This window comes from Artibeus jamaicensis, unplaced genomic scaffold (assembly GCF_021234435.1).
Source record: "Artibeus jamaicensis isolate MK-2021 breed Jamaican fruit bat unplaced genomic scaffold, CSHL_Jam_final scaffold_612, whole genome shotgun sequence".
Lineage (NCBI taxonomy): Eukaryota > Metazoa > Chordata > Mammalia > Chiroptera > Phyllostomidae > Artibeus > Artibeus jamaicensis.
The window spans coordinates 10837582-10862157 of NW_026522049.1; the positions used below are offsets into that span (position 1 = coordinate 10837582).

Sequence of the window (24576 nt, forward strand, 5' to 3'; positions counted from 1 at the left end):
TTCCCTGAACCACTTGAGAGTAAGTTGCAGAAATAGCACCCTTCCTTGCCCCTAAATATTTCCAACGCATAGTTCCTAAGAACAAGGACTTTAACTCACATAAACACAGTGTGACAAAGTCAGGAAGTTAATATTGCCATAACACTATTATCTTATCTATAGACTCTATTTATATTTCCTAGCTCTTAACAGCATCCTTCACAGTGGGAAAAGAGAGAGAGAGGGAGAATAATTCAAGTGTTCCAGGGTGCAGTCCAAGATCACAGGCAGGGTTTGGTGGACAGATCTCTGAAGCGTCCTTTAGCTTTGACCTTGTCTTTACAATTCACGATCTTGACATTGTCAAAAAGTGCCGGCCAGTGACTTTTCAGGGTCCCTGTGCTCCGGTTTATCTGCAGTGTCCCTGGCTAAGTGACAGGCGTCCTTCTTGGGGTGTCATGTCACAAGGCACATGATGTCAGTGTGACCTCAATGGGCAGGGTTAACTTGGATCTCCAAGTTTTCACCGTAAGATCACTGTTTTTCCCTTTGCAATCTGTACATGTTTTGCAGGGACACCTTGTAAGACCAGGGGCTCTCCTATGCCTCCACTAACCGCCATCCACTGATTTTAGCATCTACTGGCGACTCTTACCTGGACTGTTCTGACGTGACCGCTCTGGCTTGCACCTGCGCAGTGGGAGGGAGCTCGGGGCTGTGGGCAGGGGCTGCCGTGCGCCCTCGGGGGTCTGCTGTGCTGTCCGTTACTTAGTCTATGTGTTGCATCACTCCCTGTCTCTGGGGCTGGTGGGACTCAGCACGCTGCACTTTAAAGCTCCGTTTGAGGTGTAAACAGTTCTTACTGAAATTAATCTGAGGGGATTTTGCTTGTTTCCATTACTTGAAAGTGGCCATTACTCAATCCTGTCCTCTCATGCTTTTTATTTGTGCATATTCACTGCAACTAATAAAAGGGGATTTTTTAAAAACACGGAGGCTAGGTCTCCATGCACTATAAACCCCAAAACCACAGCATTTCTCCCCAAATCATTGCTGGTTCGCTGGTAGGAGGAAGAGCTGTGTAAACACAGAAACAGTGTGTCTCACTGATACCTTGGGTACTTTTTTCTAGGTTGGGCTCAGTAAGTGCTGTCTGGGGTCACGAATGCGGTGCCCCCCCCCACTGCCCCCTCCCAGCCTGCGCCCCGCCCCCCCCTCCGGCTCAGCAGACGGGAGCCTGTCATGGGCGGCCTGTGGAGTTGCTGAAGCTGGTGCAGCGCCGGCAGACCTGCTGCGTTAGCTCAGAATGAAAGCTGAGTGCTGTCACGGGCCTGAGGGCCGTCCTTGCCCGTGGAGATGGCCCTTGGCTGGCTTGCCGCTAACCTGAGGCCATTTCTGACCCCTCCTGTCCCTGCTGGGAGGCCATGAAGGCAGCCTCCCAGTCACTCTTGGGCCCAAGTCAGGAGAGGTAGAGGGCGACCATCTTTCTTCCTTTCCTTTCCATCTGGGTTGCCTGGTGTCTCTGAGGAGGGCAGCCCTGCCAGCCCGGGGCCACCAGAGCTACGGGGTAACGCCTATCTCCTCTGTCGCTGGCCCTGCTGACCTCTGGTGACCTCCATGCAGTGACTCACAGCCGCAGCCTCGGCGAAGAGTCGGCTCCTGCGACTTGGTGCCTTCCTGCCTGACCTCCCCGCTGCTCGGCCTCCTGCTGGAAAGGGAGCCCCTTCTCCCCCATTAAACACATGGGCTTGGCCCCAGCAGGACATCAGGAAGTGAGGCTGGGCCTGTGGGAGGTAGTGATAGGCAGGTCGCCCTAAGGACCCTTCCTCCAAACACCAGCCTCTCGGTGTTCTTCACACAGTGGGTTCTGCCGGGGCCGGCATCCGGGTCTCGGGTGGTTCTGTACCTGGCACCGTGTGCAAAATCCCTGTCCTGGAAGGATATTCAGGGAGGTTCACCTTCGCCCTCCCCTTCTACTCCCCAGCACATACACAAACCCACCCCTTCCTGTGGGCACACGTGGGAGATCCTGTGAGGGCCTTGGCGTGGGGTGGTGGGCGACGCAGGGCACCCAGGCCCCCCACAGACCCAGAGAGGACTGAGTCCGGGTGGACAGCGTTGACCCAGGGAGGCCGACCAAGCTGGGAGGTCCCTGTGTGCAGGGGGACCCGCCGGCCCAGCCACAGCACTGCCCTGGGGCCGGGCCTGCTGCCGGTGGCTGGGACGGGAGGGGCCCTAGGGATGACCCAGGGCCATCCTCAGGGGTGGGTGGAAGTGCCAGCCAGTAAATAACACGCCCAGAGCTCCACATTTGAAAGGCCACCCTGATGGGACTAATGGAAGGTAAGGCCGGCAGGAGGAAGACCAGGAGAGAGTCCCGCAGCAGCCGGGTGGGAAGCAGAGGGGGCAGGGCCGGCTCCGGAGAGCCTGGCCGAGGGCTGCACAAGCGTGGGCGCGTCAGAGAGAACGGGGTGCAGGCGACAAGCCGGGAGCAGCCAGGGACCCTCGTCCGTGCCTGTTGCAGGGTCCTCAGAGTAGCCTGCCGGTGACCCCTAACCTCGATCATGCTATTAATCTGCCCTACGCTGTGACCCCGGAGGGGGTCCACGGTCAGCCCCCTCCCTTCACAGCTGAACTGAGGCTCGTGCGAGGGCCCGAGGCCCGTGGGAGGCGGAGGAGGCCCCAGCTCCGCGTCTCTGCTCGCATCTCACCAACCAGCTACCCTCACTGTTCCAGCACAACACACCCTAATAATTTTGTTTATGGCTAGCTTTTTTTCTGTTTTGTTTTGTCAAAAGCTCTTTTTATTTTTTACATTGAAATTTCCAAAAACCAAAAAGAAAAAAGAGACTTCCAGAAGTAAGCTGGCTCGTGAAATGACTATAGATGACAACAACACTTTTGTCTTAATTCAGCCTTGAGGGTGATGAGCATTTGGAACTCAGCCAGTATTTATTTCATGCTCTACAGTGATTGACAGCCAGACAGCTGTGCCTGGCCTGTCGCAGGCGCTCACCAAATATTTGGGGTGTGAACGGGCTTGTGTGAGTGAAGCCGCTCTGCTTGGTCCCCCGTTCATTCAGAGCGACGCTTCCAAGGGCCTCCCCATGACTTGTTCGCGTCCAGTTGCTGGTGCAGCGGGAACCGGGGTGAGAAGCAGATCGAATGAACTCGCTCTGCTGTCCGTGGGCTTGCAGGGCTCTATGCTGGGGAGTCCCGGGTCTGCTTGTAGTTTCTCGGCACTGCCTTCTCTGCGCAAAACCAAAGAAGGACAAACCTGTACCGCAGAAGTGAAAGGCGGGCTGAATTTGATGCCTGGGGTTTTCTGCTCCTGGCGGCGTTGCTCCAGCTTGACTCCGATGTGTTTAAAGAACAGAGCAGAAAGCTGTCGTTTTGAAATGGCTTCTGTGTGGGGAGCTTCTGTTAGAATTTCGAGGGTGGGAGCCCGTGGGGTGGCCTCTGCAGATGTAAGGGGGTGTCTTGGATTGGGAAAGACAGCTGGGCTGGTCCAGTGTGATGCGTTGGCAGCAGGGACGCCGGCTGCTGTGGCCAGGAGGGGAGCCCGGACGGAGAGGCGGCCCCACTTAGGAACGGGTTCGGTTCTGGCCCGGTCCGCCCAAGCCTGGCCGCCATTCAGTAAGTGGGGGCACCGAGGCAGAGTCGGGCTCTGGTCCGGGGGCTTTTCCTGCTGGGGGCCAGACTGAAGGTGTTTTAGGTTCTGTGGGCCACGGATCCCCGTCCCAGCGAAAGCAGCCACGGGCAGAGCGTGGTTCTGGTCCAAAAGTACTTTCAGCAAGTGGCCGCCCGCTTTAGCCTGAGGGCCAGCATTCACCAGCCTCTGCTCTGCTGTAACAGGCGCGAGGGTTTTAGAGCTTCCCTCGTGGTCTCCCTGTCCGGCGGGAATCATGCTTAGGGCCGCCGAGAGGTGACTGCCATGAGACGTAAAGCGCTGCTCAGAGAGGAGGCGTTGGCCGCCTTCTCTGTGCGGTGCCGTCCCCCAGAGCGGCACTGAAATCACGGCCTGGTCGTCCGCCCGTGGGTTTCCTACTGCAGGCAGGTGCATAATTGATGACGAACAAGGACTACACACTAGACCAGACACCTGAGACCCGCCGTGGAGGTCGACGGCGATGTCTCTCTCGAGTAACAGTCTGGGGTGGCGGGGACTCTGTTCCATGGGTCGTTTGGGGACCCACCTGTTTCATTGTGTCCTGCTTCTCCAGTCACCTGCACGTCATCCACCACGGCGTGGCTGGGATGCCCTGCCCGGGAGCCGGGCAGCCGTGGGGAGGCCCCGGCTGGAGGGGGACACCTGGCTGCACGCAGGTCAGAGAGCGTGGGCCACACCTAACAGGCCCTCATCTGTCAGCACTCTGAGCGGTCACACCTCTGTGCCATGGGACTGAAAGGAGTCTTTCGGTCAGGAGTGAGCTGGCCCGTGGACTGGGGCTTTGGTTTCTCGGGCTGCAGGTGTCAGGCAGCTGAACATCACTTTTGGGAACCGTGCTGGTGTATGTGCTGAGGTCGGATAGCTCAAAAGCAGAATCGCCCAAGGCGATTTAATAACCTTGGGGGTTAAAAAGCACCTCATTTGAGATCCAGACAGCCGCTAAGCTTGTGACGAGCATCTCTACTGGCGGGAAGCATTGCCTATTAGTAACCGGTCCCTGTGTGGTCTAGTTGTGGTTTTGGTTTTATGTTCACTGCAGTGCACGATGCTCTTGGGACTTAAATTTACGTAAATGCCATGATTTGGGGTGTCTGTAGGTGCTCCACCCATACTTTTCTCTCCTAGAAAATCATTCTGGCTGTAATAAAAAGACATAAGGACTTGGGAAAGATTTAATATGAAACTTCACAGATCAGTCCAGGTGGGAAGTTTCCCCAAGTGTATCTCCTTTTGAATGGGCGCTGTGCAGAATTTAGCTTTGTCCTACCATAACACTGACCCTGTGGGTGCATTTGTGATTAAACTGGTATTTGGGGAACACAGAAACTCCCTATTATTAGTTATCAAAGTTTAACCTGGTGTGTAAAAAAGGAATATAATTAATGGGTTTGCTGTCAAAATGTATCAGTCATTTGAGGGTGAATCTCAAATTGCAACAGTGCCACCACCTTTGGGAAGCAGTGAAGCAAAGTTTGTGGTTCTTGAGAACTCGCATAGATACGTATTTGTGAATGATCTACAACAAAGACTGAAATCATTAAAACTAAACATGCATTGCTTCTTTGTGTCCTAGGAATATGCCTGGAGATCTTTGTGAATTGCTAGGGTCACCTACACCCAATGTAACATTTCTAGCGAGTCAGCCGAGACTCTTGAAACCGGAGCATTCACATTTAAACGATGGCTTGTATTGCTCTTGTCGGCTCATTGTTCTGCAGTTCACAGCGTGAGAGTTCACCTGCCACACTCCTTGGTGCCATTACGGTGTTGTGGCGTTTCTCAAGTATTTTGACATTAGTTGAGGCCTGAGGTGGTTTGCTGGGGGGTGAGAAGGGAATCCACGTTCCCTTTGACCTGGGATGTCCTGTCTTCTGTCGGTGAAGGTGCAGGCAGAGCAGTGAGTCTTCCCTCTGTCCTTTGTCGCTGTGTCACAGTGCTGTGTGGCACCCGACCTCACTCACGGTGGGGGTAGGACGCGGGAAGCAGCCTGGCCGGGAGGCTGAGAAAGAAAGGGGTTTCCATTTCCTCTAGTGCAACTCCTATTTACGGGGTTTCGTAAGTATTACCCTGTTCAGTTACAGAGGATGTTTATTTCACACATCCATTTGCTTGGTATCTTTGTACATAAATTCTGTTGACTAACTTAGGTTAAGAAAGTATGTAAATTTTTGCTTTTCTTGCGGCTTATACGATTTTAGTGTCCCTCTTTCTGTGGTTAAGGTCCTGGCCGCCGAGGAGCAGGGTAGCTCGGCTTTCTTCAGGTAGAGCCGTGGACTGTCTCGGGTGGACTGTCTCGGGTCAGTGTGACGGTCAGGAGGAGCGTCTCCACCCAGCTGGGATGGACAGCAGGTCCTGGAATCACATCGTCTCACTCAATGTCGTTCCACTACGGCATTCGGGGACTTCTAATTCTTACTCGTTGGGGTTAGCCTGTGGTAAAACGGGTTTTGTTATGCGCCCTTTTGCCCAAAGTCGCAGGGCCTGCTGCTGATGGTAAGCGAGGACTTACTGTCCCAAGAAGCTTACGCACATGGCAGTTTGCAGAGGAGAGCAGGTTTCTCGTTGGTCTTAGCTGTGCACGGACGCCTTAGAACGGAGTCATTTCACTGTGAGCAAGAGCAAGTTCGTAAGTGAGTCCTAGCCCTGTCCGTGTTCTACAGTGAATGGATATTGCTTTACGGTAAAGGTTGAAAATCATCATTATACGTGATTGGAATATTGTTCCAAGACGGCGTTGTCAGAATGGCGTGGCCGACAGTGCCGACTCAGGACATGCAGCGGGTTGGGCCTGCCCTCCCCCGCGGAGCCCTCCCTTAGCTCACAGCAGCCTGTCTTCCTCAGAAGACACTTATGGTGGAATCCGTGTGACACATGAGGCAGACAAATGGATGAGATCTTATCTTTCTTGGCAGCCTTTTCAGAGGTGTGCTCTTAAAAATAGAATTGTGACTTCGTAAAGGCCCCGGGAGTCCCCTCGCCCCCGCCTTCCTGGCTGTCCCAGCCTGTCACAAGCAAACCCAGTCGGGGCGGTGACTGGAGTCGGAAATGGAGGCAAGATAAGAAAGCGGGGCTCCCCTGCGGGGGCTGGGGTGCCTGGCGTGGCTCTCTGGTCCAAGCAGCAGCGGGAGTTCCGGCTGGGACCGATGAAATCCCACTGCAGGGGACCTCGAGAGACAGTTCTCCCATTCTTTTCCTGGTGCTTGCTTCTCAGTTATATTTACTGGTGCGGAATGTGAGGTAGGAAGCAAGGGGTACACGAGCGAGCAACGCCAGTGGCTACACAGTCCCTACGGGACTCAGAGCGAAATTACCCAAGCAGTCATTTCAAGAGCCCAGTGAGGATGTGTTACTTTGTTACCTCGCCCGCTGAACTGCTTCTCACCCGTAGGCGCCCCGTGCAGTCTGGGGAGTGCACCCTTTAAACAGCGGGGCTGGCTTTTCCTTGAAGGGACTTTTCCGTTCCGTTTACTTTCAGTTTCGGGCCCTTGGAGCCCGCGTGTAAATCAGTGTTAACCAGTAAAACAAAAGTCATCTGTGCTTCTCTGTAGGAATGGCTTTTCACTTTTCTAACTAAAAGATTACTTAAGGCTGGAACTAGTAATGGCCACGGCTCGGTCGCTACATCCGGAGGGCACTGGGGGGAAGTTACTCAGTTCTTTCGAGTCATTTCCACTTGAAAAGACGACCAGGCGGGCGTTTGGATCCCGCTCTGCTCTGGGGCTGGGCCAAGGCGGGCAGCCGCCAGCTGCTGACTGTAAGTAAGCAGAGGGGAAGGAAGTGAGTGGGGAGGGAGGTGTGGAGAGTCATGCCGAACGCAGGAGACACCTTCCCTGGAATGACCCTTCCACTCCGGCACCCTGCCCCCCGCCCCCGGTGCCCAGACTTGGGGCCCCGCTGCGCTCTCCGCGGCCAGGAGAGTGGGTTTTCTCAGGAAGTGACGGTTCCTGAAAGTCCTCGCCACCCCAGTGTGGAAAACGGTGCTGTCGCCAGGAATGTCTGTGCCGTGCCACCGTAGCAGGGGACTTGCCCGCTCTCCCGCTGGCACTGGTGCTTCCTCTGACCAGAATCAGGCTCCACAGAGTTGATGTACTTGCTCAGGAAGATGTGAAAGGGGGACATTTCAGCTTTGAAACCTTTCTTACGGGTTATACCATCAATATACATGCATTCGCCCCCCCACCCCCCAGTGTGCAGGCACAGACACCCTGTGTGACCTCACCCCAGACTTACAAGGGGCCACGCCACACACGAATCCATGAGCTTCGTGGGGAGGTGGCGGCGGCGGCAGGGCGTGCAGGTTGCCGGGGCCGGAGAGCTCCTGGCCAGGGGGCCCAGTCCGGGGGCCTGCGCCTTGCTCCCACGCAGGGCCCTTGCACAGAGTAGGTGAGTCTATTTGATGAAGAAATGAATGTTCTAGAGAGGGCACAACCTCTTTTGTAACCCCTTGCATCCTCAAGGCTCTGCTCGGATGTGCCCCGGGCAGAGAAGCCATCTCCAACCCAGGGGTCCGGCCACAGCACCCCCTCTGCCATCTCCCCGAGTGGCTTCCTCACGCATTACCAGTTCAGAGTGAACTGCCTGTCCCTGCCCTGGCCTGGGGCTACTGGCCTCAGCCTGGGCCCTGGGCCCCGAGCAGCGCCTGCCGGGGGGACCCCCTCCAGGGGCCCAGAACCGGAGCCGAGAGCCAACTCCAGTCCAGCTGCCAAGTGGCAGCGGGGCACTGGGCACGTCGCCGAACAGGTAAACTCGGGCCTCCCGGTGTTTAAAATGTGGGAAGTTCTAGAAGAGCGCATGGGAGAGGCTTGTCAGCTCCCGGGACACGTTGATCATCCACACGATGACATCACCTGCGCTGTGGGTGCGTCAGTGAGACACCTTCGCAGAGACCCTCCCAGAGGCCCTGGTGCCCACTCCCAGGCCTCACGTCCTGTGTGTGCTTAGCCTCTCTTTGTGCGTGACTGTTTAAAGCTCCCTGCCTTTAACGTGAGCATTCGCTCTCCGGTTCCATGTCTGCGTAAGACTTCGTTTGAACGAAGACAGTTCTTCCGCGCGCCGTCGCGTTGGCTCATCTGCGGGAAGAAACAGGACAGGTGCTAGCGGGAAGCTGGGGTGACTCCCACGAGGTCGCACGTTAGCGACGAGCAGGGAGGGGGTTTCAGCAGTTTTCTGACCACGGCACCGGGCTCTCTCCTGTCGCTGCCGTGGTCGGCCACTCCCGTCACCGCCGTTCACTTGCAAGCTGTCGACTTCTGCTTGATCGCTGTGCTCGTGTCAGGTGTGCAAGGCCGAAACTCCTCCCAGCTGTTTTTGTTTTACTTTGCCACGCTTAGTTCTCAACGACTGGGAAATAAAACATCAGACCTTTCTGAAAGGTATTTGGATTTCAGGATGTGACACCAACCACTCAAGACACACACAGACAGTTCTCACTTTCGCCACTACAGACCCAGCTTAATTCCCACAAAAATTTACTTTTTTGAATGGTGTCTTTAAAATACAAAGCAGCTAATCCTTGAGCTTAATTGGATGAAAATTGGCAAAGCCTACACAAAACTAATGAGGAGAGACCTCATAGGGACTTTTGGGTAACTAACCATGGGCCCTGAGAGCCGGGGACGGGCCCATGTTACGTGGCCTTGGCCTAATTGTTAACAGCGTCCCTCTCGCAGCAGCTCAGTGGGTCCTCATACAACAGGTTACCTGGAACCCCTACCAACAGGGGAATAAGAACGTTAAATACTTACAACTTGTGAATGTGGTTATTTTGAAGCCACTGCTGGTTACAACGGGTCTCTTGACATTCAGGCAGCCCGTGTTTTCTTTGAGGTCATTTCTGGGACAAAAAGATAAGAAAACAGATTCCCGACAATGAACCGTAGTGCCGAATGAATCAGAACTGGAAATAGCCGCCGATTTGGAGCGGCGACAGCCCGCTGACCCGGCTGCGGTGTGTGTTCAATGGTGGGCCTGACTGCAGGCGGTTACCGGGGGAACCACGACTTAATGGGAGTGTTGGCTTCGCTGCCGGAACGAGAAGGACATTTGCTAATGAAGACCATGGAAGGTATTTGTTAACGGAAGATTAGATGTGGGTTGTGAGTGCTTGCTCCCAGCTGGGCTGGCCGGTCCTGGGAAGAGTGTGACCCTGACTTTTATAAGCCCCTCTCAGCTTCGCCTTGGAATGACTCGGCGGCCTGGGACATCTCACAGAATGGGGGGTGGCTTCGCTGGAGTCCCGGACCCTGGGGGTCCTTTCTAGAGCAAGAATCAGAACTCTCTTACGGACACCGGACACTAAGTGAAACCATCCGTGGCCGTGAGTGCCTGTCAAGAGATCTTCTTCGCTGTGTTTTAAGCAAGGAAAAACCTCGTGATGATGAAATAGTCCGTACGTCTTCGTTTGTGTGTTCTTCTGCAGTACTTCTCAACTTCCTATTTTGTGACATTGTCCCAAAGAATATGCCAAATTGTGGATTACTGAAATGTTTTATGTGGGGGCGACTTTCCTCCCAAGTCCCCCCGTGTGCCACGGATGAGAGTAATCATGACTGAGACACGATGTGATTTGCTTGGGGAGGAGAAGTGAACAGTGGCCAGTTTCTCAGGGAAAAAGGCCAGCAGTGGCCAGTTTCTCTGAGGAGAAAAAGGCCCTGAGCCCCCTCCTCCAGGGCTTTTATTGGGTTGTAATACACAGGAATATACAGGGTGGCAAGGATCAAACAGTAGATAATATTTCAAAGAAATCTGAGGGCTTCAGAGTCTGTCAGGAACAGAGTTTTAGGGTTTCCTGCTCGAACCTTTCACAAATGAATGAAAACACTCTTAGCAGAGCAGATTTCACAGGTTTATCAGTAAGTCTTTGTGATGCCAGATTTTTCCCCAGGACACGCTCTAGCAAGGCAAGGAGCTGCACCCCTCCCCAACAGGTATTCAGGCTTAAGGGGATTAGAGCCAGGAAGCGCTTCTCCCAGAGAACATGGGGACTCGTGCATTGTCAAAGCTGGGGGGCGAGAGTCCAGTGCTCTTTGTTGCAGCAACCCACCCCACCCCTAGTCCTTCCATGAAGGCCTCCTAAGTGATCGAGTCTGTCTTAGGCTGCCCCCTGCCATGAGGGGTCTTACCCGTCATTGACTTCTGACCGTGCTTTGGGGGCAGAGAGAGGAAACTGAGGCAGTGTTTGCTACCAGAGTCAAGCTTTGTCTCCTGTGGCTGGCATTCCAAAGGTCATCCCTTGCCCTTAGCCACAAGGGGTCAAGATACAATTTCTAGAACCAGGCAGAGCGGTCTACAACAGTTTTATAACAACAAAAAAAAAAGTTATGTATTATACCCCTGCAGTTATTAAAGTGAACTGTTATGAATCTATATCCTTAAACAATTTTTTAAAGATTTTATTTGTTGATTTTTAGAGACAGGTGATGGGAAGGAGAGAAATATCAATGTGTGGTTGCCCCTTGCACGCCCCCTAGTGGGGACCTGGTCTGCAACCCAGGCATGTGCTCTGACCGGGAATTGAACTGGCAAACCTCTGGTTCACATGCTGGTGCTCAATCCACTGAGCCACAACAGCCAGGACTAAACTATTTGTGTTTATAGCAGATTTGGAGGTGTGTGTGTTTATAGGCTGGAAACAGTTCATGGGGATATGTGTGAATGATACTGTTTCGTGCTGCAGATACCTTTTGACCCAGTGAAGGCAGAACCCTGTTAATGTTACAATGTCACACCTCCAACCACATCCGACAGGATGGGCAGACGGACATCAGGGCAAGACTTCGGAGTCCAAGGCGTCTGGTCCTAAGATTAGCACATAAGATCTTAAAATTCTTTACGTCGAAGGAACCTCTAGCACAAAACCAGTCATTCTGTGAATCAGAAAACTTGAGACCCAACAAATTCAAGTGACTGGCAAAAGGTCTCACAACTTACTATCAGCATAAAAGGAATGAATGTCTCTGTGGAGTCGTAACTTCTTAACCTTTATTTTTCTTAAATTGTTACATTCTAACCTTCCTTCCAGAGGCACAGTAGTTTCATTTCCATAACCAGAAAATCACTAAACACTTTCGTTAGTCATACGATTATATGATTATACGATTATCCCGCTTAAGGCCTCGGGACTCCAATCCTGGGATCCAGGAAATTGCCTGGAGCCGGGAAACCACCAAGTCTTACCTGCGTCACGGGCAGCGTCATCCTTAGGAGCCAATTGGCTGTAACAGGACAGAAGGTGGAACACGCAGGTGTCCAGCTTCAGGGTCCAGCCCTTTTTTCTCGTTCGGGCGCCCACAAGCAAAGTGGCTCAACGTCACCTAGCCCCCAGCATGCCTCCTGGCGCCAGCCAGGTGCGTGGAAAGAAAAACGAAAAGGTTGGGGAAACCCAAGTGACAGCAGAGAAGCTAGAAACCCGTCGAGGTGAAAAAAGAACCAAGAAAGAGAATTTGAGGAATTTTTCAAAGGATTCCAAACTCAAGTGCAAGTGCCTCTAGTCCCACGAAGGCAGAGACGAGGTCAGGTGGGCTGAGCCCACCTGATGGGAAGGGGTGGGTGGAAGGGGCGACTCGAGATGTGGGTACAAAGCAGGGGTGACGGGCTGTGGGGTGCTGTGCACTCCCAGCCCACAGCCAGGGCTGCCCGGAGGCCCAGTCGGGGAGCTGGAGGCTCGGGGGCCAGACTCCCAGCTGCGGCTTCCCTCTCATGAGTCACAGATGATTTGTGGACCAGCCTTCCCTGACCTGGCCTGAATGTCTCACTGAAGCTTTGCCTGGATAACAAGTGTTGGAGCGGATGTGGGAAGAAGAGGAACTCTCGTGCACCACGGGCAGGATTTGGAGATGGTGCGGCCACTGTGGAAACAGTGCAGATGCCTCAAAAAATTCAGATTGGAACTGCCACTTGATCCAGCGATTCTACTCCTGAGTATCTACCCCCCAAAATTAAAAACACTCATTTGTAAAGATAACTGCATCCCGTGTGTATTGCAGTGCTACTCACAACGGCCAAGGCATGGAAACAAGCTTCAGTGTATGCTTGGATAAAGATGTGGTATATACATGTGTGGTGGAATACTACTCAGCCATAAAAAAGATGACACACTGCCACTTGTGCCAGCACGGGTAGATCTGAGAGTATTATGCTAAGCGAGATAAGTCAGGCAGAAAAGGACAAGAACCATATGACTGCAGTCATATGTGGCGCAAAAAACTGAAGGCAAAAAATGAACAAACATGCAAACAAAAAACCAAACTCATAGATACAAACAGCAGAATGTGTCTATGGGGGGTCGGGGGACAAGGGTAAAGGGGGTCAGATGCAGGGTGATGGAAGGAGCTGAGACTTTGGTGTTGAGCATGGAAGGGCGTATAGAGCTCTCATATTGTAAAATTGTACTCCTGAAATTTATAAAAACACTATTAGCCAGTGTTACCCTAATGCATTTAAGAAAAGCTAAACAAAAATGATTGTTTTTGTTTAGGTTTTCCTTAAATCAGAGCCGGCCTGTCTCCATCCAGTCTGTCAGGCAGGCGGCTTCTCCATCTAAGACGTTTGCTTTATACCCTTGTCAGTGTACTGAGTGCATGCGCTGGGGAGGCGGGGGCGGGGGCACCAGCTAGTCTGGGCATGGACTTGGCCTTATTTTTAATAAAATACGTGCTCCCTCCCCTGAACACACACATACTTAATTTTGTCTCGCAGATTTTTTCTTTTAAAAAAAAAAATTTATATTTAAAAAAACGCAACACTCCTTTCAGCCTGACTCCTGGAGCTCAGCCAGAAGGTGCCAACAGGAACTTGACCGCAGGTACACACGGCCAGTCTGCCCTGGTTCCTGGGGTTGGAGGCTCCCACGAGCCTGTCGGTCAGTGATGCTCTGATTTACGTTTTCCGCACACACGCTCTGTGTCTCAGGTAAACTGGCATGGACTTGCGTCACTGTGAAGGCAACGGCCTCAGGCAGCCTCTGAGACAGTGCGAGCCACGGATCCTGAAAACGTCTGGGGACATGGGGCCGGGCCGGGCCGTCGCCGAGGGCGCACATCTGCGCTCGCTGTCCCTCTGCAGGGGAGTGGGTCGGGGGAGGGTGGTGGTAGCTGAGAATAAAACGTGCAGTTATCTCTTTGGTCTTCAGGGGAGTAACAAAGGACAACTGCATCCTAAGTCTGGAAAGGCATTATTTTTCTTTGAAATGTGCTAGCAATTTCTACATTTTAAAATGCGTCCAGTCCTTGGAACCTGGCCTTGCCCCTGTGTGTTCTTTACCGAGTGCGTGCGACCGTGTCGGCCCTCGTCCCCTGTGCCCCTCTGCAGTGAAGCCGCCCAGCGGTTTCTCGACACTCGTGCCAGGTGACTCGCCTGCTTCCCGTTAATTCATCAGCTGTCCACTGCGCATCTCAGAACGTGTGTGGCGCGGAGCCAGGCCCTGGCGATGACGGCCACAGCCCTCTGCGCTTCTTTGCCGTGGGCCGAGAAGCTGCTGGGGCAACACCAGGGCTGCGCCCTGAGCAGCAGGACCGACACCCACTTCTCACGGTCTGCAGGCCAGACGTTCCAGGTCAGGGTGCGGGCTTGGGCCTCTTCCGGGGAGGAGCGGCTCCCCGGTTGGCAGGTGAGCACCTGGATCGTGGCGGGGCGGCTGAGCAAATTCGGACGCGGCGGTGAAGAGGTGCTTCGGTTCCTGCCGCAGACCAGCCCTCCCGTCTGGTGCCAGAGGGAGCGTTTGCCCCTCTCAGAGCCGCGTGGGGGTCCCGTGGGAGGCGGGCGCGGAACCTGGCCAGCATCCCGTGCTGTCTTCTTTAAACTTCAAGGCGGTTTTTGCAAGTTATTTCCCTTCTTTTTACTCTTTTCTAGCTTTATTTACTGGTACCTTATAGTATCGAGTAGGAAACGGGGCGTAAAAGTGCTAATCTGTCATTTTTGTGTTATCATGTTAGCTGCAGTGGCTCAGAAGTTTTTTTGAAAAGTTAAAGATACGAGTCCAAAGCCAAATAAACTACTTGGCCCAAATCTGTGTCCCCGTCCTCAAGAGTCAGTATTTAGCAACAGGAAGAAAAGACAAGCTGGGCCGTCAGTGACGCGGGACTGATTTGCCAGGTGCCGACCGGCAGCACTGTTCCCACCTGTTCTGCGAAGTTGTGCTCTTCACGCCGCGAGGCTTTGCCGGCCCTTGTCAGGCGTTTGCCGTCTCGTTGCCTGTGCATCCCAGGGCATGAAGCGTGTTCTCTGTCAAAGTCCGGGGAGCAGGCCGATTCGGCCGAGGGGCCTCAGGCATCTGTCGCCCTGGAACCCCTGTCACAGGGACAGAGGGAGAGTGGGGTGGGAGATGAGGCCCCCTGGCGCTGCCTGCCCTTCGCCTGTCATCCAGAGCCCTCCGCACGCAGGCTTTGTGCCGGTGGCCTGGTGCTGATCGAGCAGACCCGCTTCTGCCCACGCAGAACGAGCTGGCGTGGAAAGGATTTTTCAGCCCTGGCTGGTGTGGCTCAGTGGATTGAGCGCTGGCCTGTGAATCAGAAGGTTGCCAGTTCAATTCCCAGTCAGGGCACATGCCTGGGTTGTGGGCGAGGTCCCCGCATTGGGGGCGCGCAAGAGGCAAGCACACATCCATGCTTCTCTCTCTCTCTCATAATAAATAAAATCTTTTTTAAAAAAAGGATTTCCAATGTGCACGCCCTTTCTCCACAGGAAAGCTTCCCCCTCACTCCCTCTGCCCGCAGAATGACCCTGGCCACTTCTGTCCCTGGAGGGACGAAAGTCTCGTCCCTTCACGCAGTTTGTAGCTCTAACTCGGCGCCCGTGACCCCGCGGGCCACCGTAGACTCCCGTGCTTTCCCCAGGGCCTCGCGTCTGCTGCGGCTGTGGCTGCGGAAAGATTCCTCACAGTTAGATTTTTTTAAGTGTGCCGGTACGTAAGGAAATAGAAAAATAGAGGGACGCCCCATCCCATAGCGCTTACAAAGGCCATCTTTTTCTTCTTTCCCCTGAACAGATGCAGCAGCTGTTCTACGAGAACTACGAGCAGAACAAAAAGGGCTACATCCGAGACCTGCACAACAGCAAGATCCACCGGGCCATCACGCTGCACCCCAACAAGAGCCCGCCCTACCAGTACCGGCTCCACAGCTACGTGCTCAGCCGCAAGATCGCCGAGCTGCGCCACCGCACCATCCAGCTGCACCGCGAGGTCGTCCTGATGAGCAAGTACAGCAACACGGACACGCACAAGGAGGACCTCCAGCTCGGGGTGCCCCCTTCCTTCATGAGGTTCCAGCCGCGCCAGCGCGAGGAGATCCTGGAGTGGGAGTTCCTGACGGGGAAGCACCTGTACTCGGCCGTGGACGGCCAGCCCCCTCGCAGAGGGATGGACTCCGCGCAGCGGGAGGCCCTGGACGACATCGTCATGCAGGTCATGGAGATGATCAACGCCAACGCCAAGACCCGGGGCCGCGTCATCGACTTCAAGGAGATCCAGTACGGCTACCGCCGCGTGAACCCCACGTACGGGGCCGAGTACATCCTGGACCTGCTGCTGCTGTACAAGAAGCACAAGGGGAAGAAGGTGACGGTGCCCGTGCGGCGGCACGCCTACCTCCAGCAGACCTTCAGCAAGATCCAGTTCGTGGAGCACGAGGCGCTGGACGCGGCGGAGCTGGCCCGCCAGATCAACCAGGAGTCCGGCTCCCTGTCCTTCCTCTCCAACTCCCTGAAGAAGCTCGTGCCCTTCCAGCTCCCCGGCGCCAGGAGCGAGCGCAGGGAGGCCAAGGAGCCAAAGGTCAACATCCTCATCCCCCTGTCGGGGCGCTTCGACATGTTCGTGAGGTTCATGGGGAACTTCGAGAAGGCCTGCCTCATTCCCAACCAGAACGTGAAGCTGGTGGTGCTGCTGTTCAACTCGGACTCCAACCCCGACAAGGCCAAGCAGGTGGAGCTCATGAGGGACTACCGCAGCAAGTACCCGAAGGCCGACATGCAGATCCTGCCCGTGTCCGGCGAGTTCTCCAGGGCCCTGGCCCTGGAGGTGGGGTCGTCCCAGTTCCGCAACGAGTCCCTGCTCTTCTTCTGCGACGTCGACCTGGTCTTCACGGCCGAGTTCCTGCAGCGCTGTCGGGCCAACACGGTGCTGGGCCAGCAGATCTACTTTCCCATCATCTTCAGCCAGTACGACCCAAAGATTGTGTACAGCGGGAAAGCCCCCAGCGAGAACCACTTCGCCTTCACCCAGAAAACGGGCTTCTGGAGGAACTACGGGTTCGGCATCACTTGTATCTATAAGGGGGACCTGGTCCGCGTGGGCGGCTTCGACGTCTCCATCCAGGGCTGGGGGCTGGAGGACGTGGACCTTTTCAACAAGGTGGTCCAGGCGGGTCTGAAGACGTTCAGGAGCCAGGAGGTGGGCGTTGTGCACGTCCACCACCCCGTCTTCTGTGACCCCAGCCTGGACCCCAAGCAGTACAAGATGTGCGTGGGGTCCAAGGCCTCCACCTACGGGTCCACGCGGCAGCTGGCCGAGCTGTGGCTGGAGAAGAACGACCCGGGTTACAGCCGGCGCAGCAGCACCAACGGCTCGGCGAGGACAGGCTGACCCGGCCCCGCCGGAGGGGGCGTTTTTAATTACCTAATTTATTTTGCAGAAATCGTTTTGTACGGTCCGTTTTGGAAGCCCCGCACAGCGGGGCGTGTTTTACACGTGACTTTCTTACCAAGGACTCCTCCTGGGGATGAGCTTTTTCGAACAACAGCAATGTGATCCTGTTTGCCTTCGAACACACGTTCCTTCCCGAACCTGCCGTAGCAGACCCGCCTGGCCGCGACCCGCTGCACCCCAGACGCAGGCGGCGTGGCTTCGTGCCGGGCGCATGGCTTCGCCAGCCCCCGCTGTTGCCGCGGTTGGAGGGCAGGCAACAGGAGTCCCTGCAAAGTATTACTGCAGCAAAGCAGTGTCTTGCTGTAACTCTTAGCAATGCACAGTCTCTACCTTCTGTCCGTTTTTACAGTGATTCTGTTTAAGCCATTGTGCGGTCCGGTGGTGAGGTGCAGAGGTGTGACGGTAGTCGGGTCCGCCTGCCTCCTCGGGAGAGCTGTCCGGAGGTTTGAAAAGCACAGGGAACAAGGAGGCCCCGTGAGGTGACGTGGCCGTTCTGGGACTCGTGTGGTCTGTGCAGACCTGGCATTCAGCTCCAAGAAGGATTTGGTATTTTACCCCCTCCTGGCCCTTCTCTTTTCAAGGGTAAAAAAATATTAATCTTTTGAATGGCAGAGAAGAATTAAGGTAATAAATCTGATGTACACAAACTAAAGCAAAAAAAACCCCACACATACCCTGCCCCCCCCCCCATGAAAGTATTGGGAAAAAAACGCGTTTGCTTTTTCTTCTCTTCATCCTGTGTTACCTGGGTGGCGATAGCCCTTTCCATCTTTAATTACCGTCTGTTTCATCCTTCGCGTCTGAAATACCTTTAATTTATTTAATATTCGTTGTCTAGAGAGCCGCCGTTCCTCAAGTACCCGTTAGTGGTTAGTATTTATGTGCATCGGGAGTGTGTTTAGTGTGCTTTATTTGCAGTAAACTGATCTCCAAAGATTTCCTTCTGAAAACACTCCCCCCGCCCCCCCTCCGTTTTTTACATTCCTTACTGTTATACTAAATATTAAGTGTTCTTTGACAATTTTGGTGCTCACATGTCTTAGGAACAAAAGTGAAATGAACCTTTCATGATACCAGAAAGTTTGTTTTAAACTCACGGATCAAATGTGCCTTAATAAAAAAAAAATTTTTTTTTTTTCATTTAGATTTCAAACGGTCATAGACTTGCCATGTTAATATCCATCATTGGAGATCTGCTCATTTGTAAATAGCCTGTTGCTCATTTGGAAAAATAAACCAGTGAACAGTATTTTTCAATTGGCGTTTTCAGACCCATTTTGTCTCATTCCTCCGGTTTCAGCTGAAGAAACGCATTCCATTGGGAGAGTAACCCAATGTAAACATGAAGCCGTAGTTTTTTGATTTATTTGGGGGAGGTTTATGTGGACTGCAGTTTGGGTTGCCAGCTTTGTGGGTGTGAATGACACCCCGGGGGTCGGCGTCTCCTGGGTGACGATGGTGAAGACCCCGTATAACAACCCCGCGCTCCCAACAGGAGTCGCTGCTGCGCCCCCTAATGGCCATTTAGCTTGTAAGAGCGTTGAGTTTTTTCCTTGGGAAAAAATGCACAGATGTTTTTATTCTTCAGTAAGGAAGAGCACAGCAGACAGCTTGATGGCAGGGTAATTTAAACTCTATCTATCGCACTAGCAGACTGGAGGGGTTTGGGGCAGCTTCATCGGGGTGGAATGTCCGTCTGCTGTCTTGGTGGCACCTCCTTGAGATGCATCGTTTCCCCCCCTCTGCCCACTCCCACGCGAGGCTGATGCTCTTTCCTGCTGATGTTTCGGGAGCTGTCACCCCCGCTTCCTCGAGGCCCAGGGTCCACAAGTGCTCTCCGACCCTGTTACTCCAGCCCCCGCCCCCGGTCATCTCTCACTGGACTCTGTGCCCACTGCCTCCTGGTTCATTCTTCTGGTCACTCTAGGTCCGGCTGCTAGGGTCCGCTTCCTGAAGCACCCTTCCAAACCGCGGCTTCGGGAACCTCCTCCAGCCAAACTGGGCTCTGAGATGGTGCTGATGGGGCCTTGCTCTGTCCCCACGTCAGTCCCCTGGCCCGCGGGACCCACCCTCCGGGAGCAGCTGAAACCCCCCCACTGCCCACCCTGATGTTGTCCTGCACCCTTCCCATGCGGGTGTGAAACAGTTGGACTGAGGGGCTTTTATTTCCCCCTCCCAAACAGGATTTTTCATTTGTCACCATTAAAAGTCTGAAATGTAAACAGATTCTTGGACTGGGGGGCCCTTGTCCATCAGTGCGTTCACCGTCAGCACCGGCCGCATCCCCAGTAGGTTTTCCAGAGCCGAGGCCTGGACCATGAGGCTCCATGAGCTTCTCCAGTTCAAACCTGGGCCTCTTCATCCAGCACTTGGACTCTTTCCTAACAGAGACCTCATGGAGCAGGTGGGTCGATTGGCCAGCCTTTTCTGCATCTGGGATCAGCGTATGGACCCCTTCTTTCGAATAATTCCTCTGTATCTCTCGGGATTTCCAGTATCTTCCAGATTTGGTGGACCTGTTGATGCTGACCAAGGGGGAGCATCTTCTGAGTCTGATTATTGCTTTTTTTTTTTTTTTTTAAAGTAAAACCAACACAGATTAGATGAAGCAAATAGCCATCACCAGCCTTGACATCAACACGACCTTCCATCACGGTCTGCCACTTCCAAAAGGGCTGGACTGGATTCTGTGGTCACGGGATGCCGTTCCCCTCCCGAGTCCCCGAGGGCAGACCCCAGGTTAGCATGCTAGCAGCACCCCACAGGTTAGGCCCCCTTGTCTCGTTGCCCCCACCCTGTACTCTCCTGGTGGAAGGTGCCCTGTCTGGTCGGCCCATCACCATGTGGGCTTCCACCTGGGGCCCCACGCTCCTGACCCGGAAGTCATTCCTTCCTGTCAGTTCCCAGTGCTTGCTAATATATACCTCTTCATTTCATTGGTTGCCTTACGCTTTTTTCTTAGCATGCATTACTTTGTTTTATTTATTTATTTATTTTTAAAAAAGATTTTATTTACTTATTTATAGAGGGGAAGGAGAGAGGGAGAGAAACATCAATGTATGGTTGCCTCTCGTGCATCCCCTGCTGGGAACTGGCCTGCAACCCAGGCATGTGCCCTGACTGGGAATAGAACCGCGATCCTTTGATCCGCAGGCCCGCGCTCTATCCACTGAGCTACACCAGCCAGGACATTACTTTGTTTTAAATACAGAGAAGTAGTAAAATGAAATGGTGCATAGCCCTACAAACCAGATGGCTCCTGTTAGCAATATTTCAAAATCAGGAATAATACATGAAGATGGTGGAGAGAGGGGAAGGGATCACTAGGCAAAAGGCAGGGGTTGGAATCTGTCTTCAGGGTGTCCTCCCAGCCCTCAGCTGCAGAGAGCCACTGGGGACAGTGCTCGGGGTCAGTAGGTGACCTCTGTATAGCCTAGACTGGCTGCGTTTTTATCTCACACAAAAGGGAAGCACGCGATCACTTGGGCACACAGACCTGAGCAAGCCTCCGGCTGTGAGACAAGCAGACCCGCTTCCCTGATGACTTGGTGGGCGTGTTTTCAGAAGCAGGGCTAGGTGGGCGTCCAGGCATTGTGGTCGCACGTATGGGAGCCCTGCGTGTATCTGCCCCCGCGTCTGGACGGCAGGATCCCTGTCCCAGCACTTGTCACTCTGGGCCAGGGTGCCACGCAGCTGCACGTGGACTGTAGCATTGCAGGACTTGCATGCTGGGAGACAGGGCCACGGGTCATGAAATACAGGTCATGGGACGACCTCTCTTAGCTGCAGAGTAGACACTGGGAGCGAGGGAGGTGGGCTCCTTTCACCGAATGCTGAGCCCAGGAAAGGGCAGAGGCTGCCGCTGGTCACTCCCCCAGCCCAGGACACAGAAGTAGCCCTGACCCTCCGAAACCGGCCTTGCCCCAGGCCCCACGAGCACCATCGGTGCAGCCGATGGGGTTCTCATCTGCAGACAAAGCCTGTGTGTGCCTCCTTCCTGCCCAGCGCCACCCCCAACCACATCCTATGTCACAAAGCCCCTGCGCCCTGCACCCTGCAGACAGCTGATGCAGGGGCCACTGCCGGTGTCCTGAGCAGGCCGGGATGGCTCACGCCATTTGTCAGGGTGTGTGACCAAGCTGAAGGACAGTCACGTTTTGCTTCCATCCTGTGCCCTGAAGGTGAGGGCATTCCCTGCAGCCCCCTCCGTCCACCACTGTGTGACCACAAGTAAAACGTGCTGGTAAGCCCAGTCCCCACGCCCCGCTCCTGAGGACGGTGTTAGGTTTTAAGGTGGGTGTGCAGAGTCCCTTGCCTCTCAAGGCCCATCCTCCAGGAAGGTGACACGCCTGTGGGACTGTGTGGCTGCCGAGGGGCTCTGCCCTGGCCCTGGACTTCCAGAGTCCCCTGTGCCTTCCCGTCACCGGGAAAGCTGGGCCAGCCCTGGGGATTAGGCCGTGTCGCTGGGTGTGAATTGCTGTAATCTGGTCTGCAAAGGCGCTTACCTGCCGCAGTGTGTGTGTGGGGGGGGGGGGGAGCGGTCTGTCGGCTGCAGGGACCTTGCAGGGCTGAACCTGCCTCCATGGGGCCCTCCCACTGTCCTTTCCACATCCTCGAAAGGTGTCCCTTTCTGTTCCACTTAGAGGAAAAGGCCACCAACACCAGTCCGCTTCGTCTAACTTGTCACAGACGCGATGAAGACATAAGTTACAGCGCCGTGATCCAGTTACAGTGACTCTGCCTGATTTCCAGGAGAAGGAGAAAGCTGCCTGCCTGTAAGTGTGGACGTGCTTCAGGTTTTCACTTGTTCTTTGGCAGGAGCGTGTGTGTGTGTGTGTGTGTGTGTGTGTGTGTGTGTGAGTGTAAGGGCGGGGGATGGGTGTGAAAATCTTCGAACCATAGGGCCAACCAGATTAGGGGCTGGCTTGTCACCTGTGCAGTTAAACCACTTAAAGGCCTGTTGCCGGGCATTTTTTAACGCGTTTCATTTACCATTCATTCTATTCCCATTGTGAGGGTCTTTGAATCTTCCTCCTGTTGTCAGAAACCAAAATGTGATCCTCATAAAGAACCCCCCAGTGGTGTTTTTTTGACACAGGTAAGAGCGGTCAGTTCTGCCTGGCTGGTTGCTGATGAGACGGAGTCATAGCAGATGGATTGGGTCACTCATACTGCAAACGGCCCAGCCCTGGAAGCTGCCAGAGGAAGCCGATGTTTTGGGAGGAATCGCTCTCCACGGAGCAGCTGCTCACGAGTCCGCCGGTGCGGGTGCCTCCGGCTGCTGCCTGCTTTTCCTCTTGCCTGTGGGCCACCTCTCGTCACCCAGCATCAGGCCACGGCCTGTGGCACACCTTCCCTGGTGCCACACACACCACGGGGGTGGGGGAGAAAGGAAACCCTTCTAGCCAAACCCCAAAGTCACCTTCAAATGCATTCATTCGGAGTCAAGCTTGGGCCTTTCTTTAGGCAAACGCTGCCTTCTCGTTACACGGCTAAAGGGTGATTTCACTCATGTGCTCACAATGCCTTCTGAAAATAGACCGGAACGCCTTCTAATAACACAATCAATATCGGAGTGATCACGTGTTACCAAACAAGCATTGTGGGCTTTTAACTGAAGTCTGTTCCTTCCATTGTAACTAACTGTGCTCACAGAACAAAAACACATGTATGGGGAAGTAGGAGAAAAGGCCCACAGTCCCTCACTGGACACCACCCTGCTCCGACTTAGGCAAATCCCTATGGGGTTTCTGTAACACATGAATGGTCTGATATAACGTGTACATACAGTTCGGCATCTGCCTCCCTCTTCCGTTCACCTCTCCCCTTTAAGAAAAACCTTCCTTGGCCCTTTGAAATGTCATGTAAGGGCTTCCTTTTTCCCTGGGGCTGACAGTGTCCCTGCTGCTGACCACCTCGAGCCTCCCATCCTTCTGCCTTGGATAACGCCCCAGGGAGCGTAGTGTGCACAGGGCCCTTTCCGCCTCCTCGGACCAGCAGCTGGGCTTGCAAAACTGGGTCCCCCGCAGTGTCTGGCCTCTCTGACCTAACACTAAGTCACTTGGTATTTCAGCATTGACATTCTGTCCTATTAGCAATGCTAATAAAACCTCTGAAAAGTAAACCTGAACAGTTAAGTGGCCTTTAAGAAAATACTATGGGAATGGGAATGGGGTGCCCAGTACCTCGGGGGCACCCGTATTTTGATCACATCGTCCTGGGAAAACGGCAGCCACGCCGACCCAACTCTGTCACTGCAAAAGCTGAGTCATTACACGGTGTCAAAAGAGGCAGACAAATTCCCTGATGACTCACGAAGTGAGGAGACAAGCGGCCTCGCTCCCAGCCACAGACATCATAGTTCCCGGAGGCTGCGGGGCAGGGTGAGGAGCGGAAGCGGCCAGCCCGAGATAAGGGCGGTTCTTTCCAGACATCGTTAGGTGGGGGGTGGGGGGCGGAGGGGCGACGGACACGTGGCCGTGACCAGAGGTAGCAGGGCCTCTCCGGGCAGCCAAGGGTGCGTTTTCTGACGGGAACCGTGCCTGCTGGAACGCAAGTGGGAATGAATTCCATTCCGTGCATTCATTCCAAAAAAAATGTCATTTGCTTCAAAGATGAAGCTACTGGGCACTTACCTACGTTCTAGGTAAGTTTGGAGGATTTATTACACATTATATAATCCATATAAAATATACAGGGGTGGGCAAAGGTAGGGCAATAATAAATAATGCAATCTATTTAATAAATAAATGCCAATACAAGAGGGTACTGTTCTGCGTACTCACAACTGTAAACCTACTTTTGCCCGCCCCTGTATTTTCCTCATAGTTCATTATTAGCACGTGACTAGATTCAAAAGTGGTTTTGAGCCCCGGGGCTTGGGGCTGCTGAATGACCGACTTGTACAGCAGGTCCTCCACTAATGTCATTTCGTTCAGTGTCATTTTGCTGTAGCATTGATGCTGTCAGCCCGTGGTCACATCCTGGCAGTCTCAGAATCAATCGGCAACTTCAAGGGAGGCCCTTCCTGAAGCCAGAGCAGGTGTTGGAGGGGAGAAGTGGGGGCAGGTCTCTCCCGAGTTCAGAGGGCACTTGGCTTCCACCTCCCACCCCACTGGGGACCCTGCCGTTAGCTCATGTTCTGCAGGGGCCATGTCACCGGCCTGGTCTCCCGGCTGAGGGCCTGACTCCGCCTGTTCCCTCACAGTTATTGCCGGAGCAGCCAACACCCCCTCATTGCTTTGGGAGATGAATTTATCATTAAACCACTCTATCTCACTCCAAAGCC

General features: G+C 54.0%; 1 protein-coding gene and 1 long non-coding RNA gene across 2 annotated transcripts in view; both read left to right on the forward strand.

Moving 5' to 3' along the window:
• The window catches only part of CHSY1 (chondroitin sulfate synthase 1), a 46359-nt gene extending 27822 nt beyond the window's left edge, over positions 1-18537 (forward strand). The window contains exon 3 of the mRNA XM_037145914.2: positions 15633-18537. Within this exon, the coding sequence (XP_037001809.2) occupies positions 15633-17225 (1593 nt within the window). The 3' untranslated portion in view covers positions 17226-18537. The remainder of the gene's footprint in view (positions 1-15632) is intronic.
• A 2826-nt stretch (positions 18538-21363) lies between these two features.
• On the forward strand, positions 21364-23659 carry LOC119049765 (uncharacterized). The gene is made up of 3 exons (XR_005082610.2): positions 21364-21531; positions 21932-22063; positions 22387-23659. It is a non-coding gene; the product is annotated as an uncharacterized LOC119049765 (long non-coding RNA).
• Positions 23660-24576: the final 917 nt, after the last annotated feature.